The 3,274-nt window shown below is 33.2% G+C and overlaps 1 protein-coding gene across 1 annotated transcript; it reads right to left on the bottom strand.

Annotated features, from left to right (window-relative positions):
- Nucleotides 1-1,420: 1,420 nt before the first annotated feature.
- Nucleotides 1,421-3,116, bottom strand: LOC108996427 (probable tyrosine-protein phosphatase DSP4). Its single transcript, XM_018972326.2, has 5 exons — nt 2,644-3,116; nt 2,429-2,522; nt 1,954-2,011; nt 1,845-1,888; nt 1,421-1,755 (listed from the first exon to the last, which is right to left on the bottom strand). Exons 1-5 carry the CDS (start codon nt 2,883-2,885, stop codon nt 1,609-1,611), a joined length of 585 nt encoding a protein of 194 aa, XP_018827871.1. The 5' UTR covers nt 2,886-3,116; the 3' UTR covers nt 1,421-1,608.
- Nucleotides 3,117-3,274: the final 158 nt, after the last annotated feature.

Raw genomic sequence — 3,274 nt, 5'->3', positions numbered from 1 at the left:
CTGAAAGAGAGTTCAAATGTTCAGAAGAAAACAATCTTTTATCTTCACTCTACGCCATCGGAGAGCATATATCGTGGCGGATGTATGCATTTCAGATGCAGTCTTTTTTATATTCTGTTGGTAGATTATACATTCTTCAATGAGTGTTTTCAACAAAAACAAGATTTTCTTTGCTTCTGATATTTTGGTGCAATTTCAACTTCACGATCGTATGGTTTGAGCCGAGCCGAGCGTCTGATATTTGGGCTTGAAAACAATGGAAAGAAAAAAAAAAAGGAGATACTTTTTTCAACTTGGCTGGGGTCATGGAAATTAGTTAGAGGTGACCCATATCATGTTCATTTCATCCAAAAGTGATCATACAGAGAAAAATGAATATGATTTTGCATGAAATAAAGAAATTAATAAGAGCATTGACTTCTCAAAGTGATCTTTAAAATTTGATGTATTATTAAAATTTGATGAAAAGAATATAGTTTTCATAATTTCAAAACATGTCTATCCATAACTTCAAGTTAAATTAAGAGTCACTTACCCTGCCTCTTAGAACTGCCTCTTCAATTTCCGACATTACTTTTTGTATTTTTATTTTATATTTTGTAATTTTTTAATATATTTAAATATTTTTAAAAAATAAAAAAATATATATCAATTCATATATATTTTTTTATATTTTTATAAGTGAAAAAATATATTTAACTTCTTTAATCATTAAGTGAAAAAATATTAAAAAAAAAAAAAATTCCTGAGCGATCAAGTAGAATGAACAAACTAACTTTTTCCTTAAATTAATAGATTCATTAAAATAATAATATAATATTATTTTTTAATAATAATATTTTCATTTTTTATTTTCATATTTTACAATTACGCAATCAAAGTCTAACGATTAATAATTAAAGATTTGACAAAAAGTAGTATCGGCATCTGATTTGCGGATGTTTTAGCTAATAATATTATAGTAATTATTATAACAAATAAAAATTACTATAGCTATAACTCTATACTAATTTAATTGGATTATTATTTAAAGAACAAACTATTATATTATTGTATAATGTAGCTACAACTTTTGATGAAGATGTATTTAAAATCATTGTAGCTCAAAGTTCAAACCTTTGCATTTTAATGAAGTCAATGTAAATGATTTTATCTATATTTTTTCAAATTTTCAAGATGCATTAACTTTTAATGAAGTCAATGCAAATGCTCCAACTAAGTTACCCATAAGCCTCACATCCTGCACACCCACTTAAAAATATATCATTTTATCTTTTTATTTTATTTTATTTACAAACATGTTTAGAATCATTTTCATTATGTGGATAAAAAAGTAAAATAACATATTTTAAAATGAGTGTGCAGAGTGTTAGACTTATGTTTAGAATTTTTCAAGTTATAGACTTATAGTTGGAAAGGATTAAGATAAAAACAACAAAATGAAATTGATTATTTTATGTGATCCACTACTTCAACTTTGCATTGTGCTATCTCAATCAGTGGGCACTCTTCAAGCTTACTTCTTTTGTGGGTAAGGAATATGCCATATCCGTTGCTATGCTATATTTCTTATCTTTTCGAGCATGAAAATGATATGGGCATGTGCTTCTAGCTTGAAATATCAAACAATTCTATAAACCTCTGGTCGGACACTCTTGCCTTGGCGGCAGCAAACCTCTGGTACTCGTCGAACACAGAAGAAAGGCACCATCTTTGCAATCTCCTTAAGCATCCAACCAGACAACCCGTGCGGTGCTGCACAGATTGTTTGTCAGATTTCTGAACTTCCCCATAGAAAACAGAGGAAAATAAAAACAAAAATATATAGGGAATGGTCACTGTACCTTTCCTCGTTTGCAATGAATTAGAAGTGGGTGGTTCCTCGTATCTGGCAAAAAACAAATCAAAATCAGTAGGAGATCGCGAAAAGAGCAAGTTGTTTGCATGTATTACCAAGGACTACTTTCAGTGCTCCGCGAACTGTTTCCTCAGGAATGTTTACAAAAGGTTCCTGCCCACAAGATAATCAAAATCCCACAGAGTTTTCACTGCGACTGACCATTTTGTCAACAAAAAGGAATCAAATATCATTAAGAACCTCTAAGGTGTAAGAACACATCCAAAGAAAATTTGCACGAGTATATGGTCACTACTATAAACACCATGGTTGCAGTGAGATGATCCATATTGATAACAAAATTATAGAACAAATAATCGATATTTGGTTTGTCAATAAAAGTCAAATATTGTTTTGATTATACAGTCTCTTTTTAAAAACTTCAATCATGAGATCCTATTCGAGAAACAAACAAATCAAATCAATTTGAAAGAATGAATCTGTTCAACTTCTTACGGACTCAACAAACAGAGCGAAGAGTCAAAGACGACTCCTATAGTTAATCAAACAGAATCATATCCAAAACCCAACCTTACAGCTATCGATCCCGAACTGAAAAAGCTTAATCCCATTAGCCTTCAAAAACTCATTGTTCGCCTCCGGATAAGTTTCCGGGCATAAACATCTGCCACAAACAATGAAATCACCACAGCTCTCTTAAATTCGAATTAAATCTTAATGTCTCGCATTAGCAACCAAAATAAAGACCCGGAAAAAATGTTGTTGTAGAAGAATTATAAACTCACATGATGGAACGGAGCCCAAGGGATTTCAAGAAGCCGGAGTTAGCGGAATCTGGGAAACCAGACCTGAATACGCCATTATCAACCATCGCGAAGTTCAGGGGCGGAACCAGCAACTCATCCGCTTCCCTTTCGGAGTTATATCTGGTGCCCGAAGCCGTCGAAACTGGAAAATAGTTCCCAACAGTCGGAGACGGCGGGGCTTCGGTCACGGCACACATATCTCCCCCGCAGTTCTCAACCATGGATTTCGCGCCAAAATTTTGAAAAGGAAAGAGAAATAAAAGAAGAAAAGGGGAACGGAATCCACAGGAATCGGAGGAGTTTCAAAGATAAAGAGACATGAGAATCAAAAAGCTTTTGGATCTGGCAGTGGAAAGAGGGAAGACAAAGTAATTAAAAAGGATGTTAATATTTATCCTTGTATTTTTCTTTGCTTCTGTTTTTCTTTTTTAATTTTTAAGAAGCTTTGCTTTTGCACGATGGGTATGCGGTCGTGGAGTGCTGAGGACGCAGGGGAAGTCACGCACGTATCTTCCCCAGCTCAGCCTTTCCCCCCATACTCTCGAATGTGTGGCCAATAAGATCTCAAAGACAAAAATAAAGAATTATTTTAAATGAGATGAAATGATTT

The sequence above is a fragment of the Juglans regia genome, chromosome 4 (genome assembly GCF_001411555.2).
Source record: "Juglans regia cultivar Chandler chromosome 4, Walnut 2.0, whole genome shotgun sequence".
Lineage (NCBI taxonomy): Eukaryota > Viridiplantae > Streptophyta > Magnoliopsida > Fagales > Juglandaceae > Juglans > Juglans regia.
Note: the sequence above shows the minus strand (reverse complement) of the source record. Positions and strands in the feature narration are given on the sequence as shown.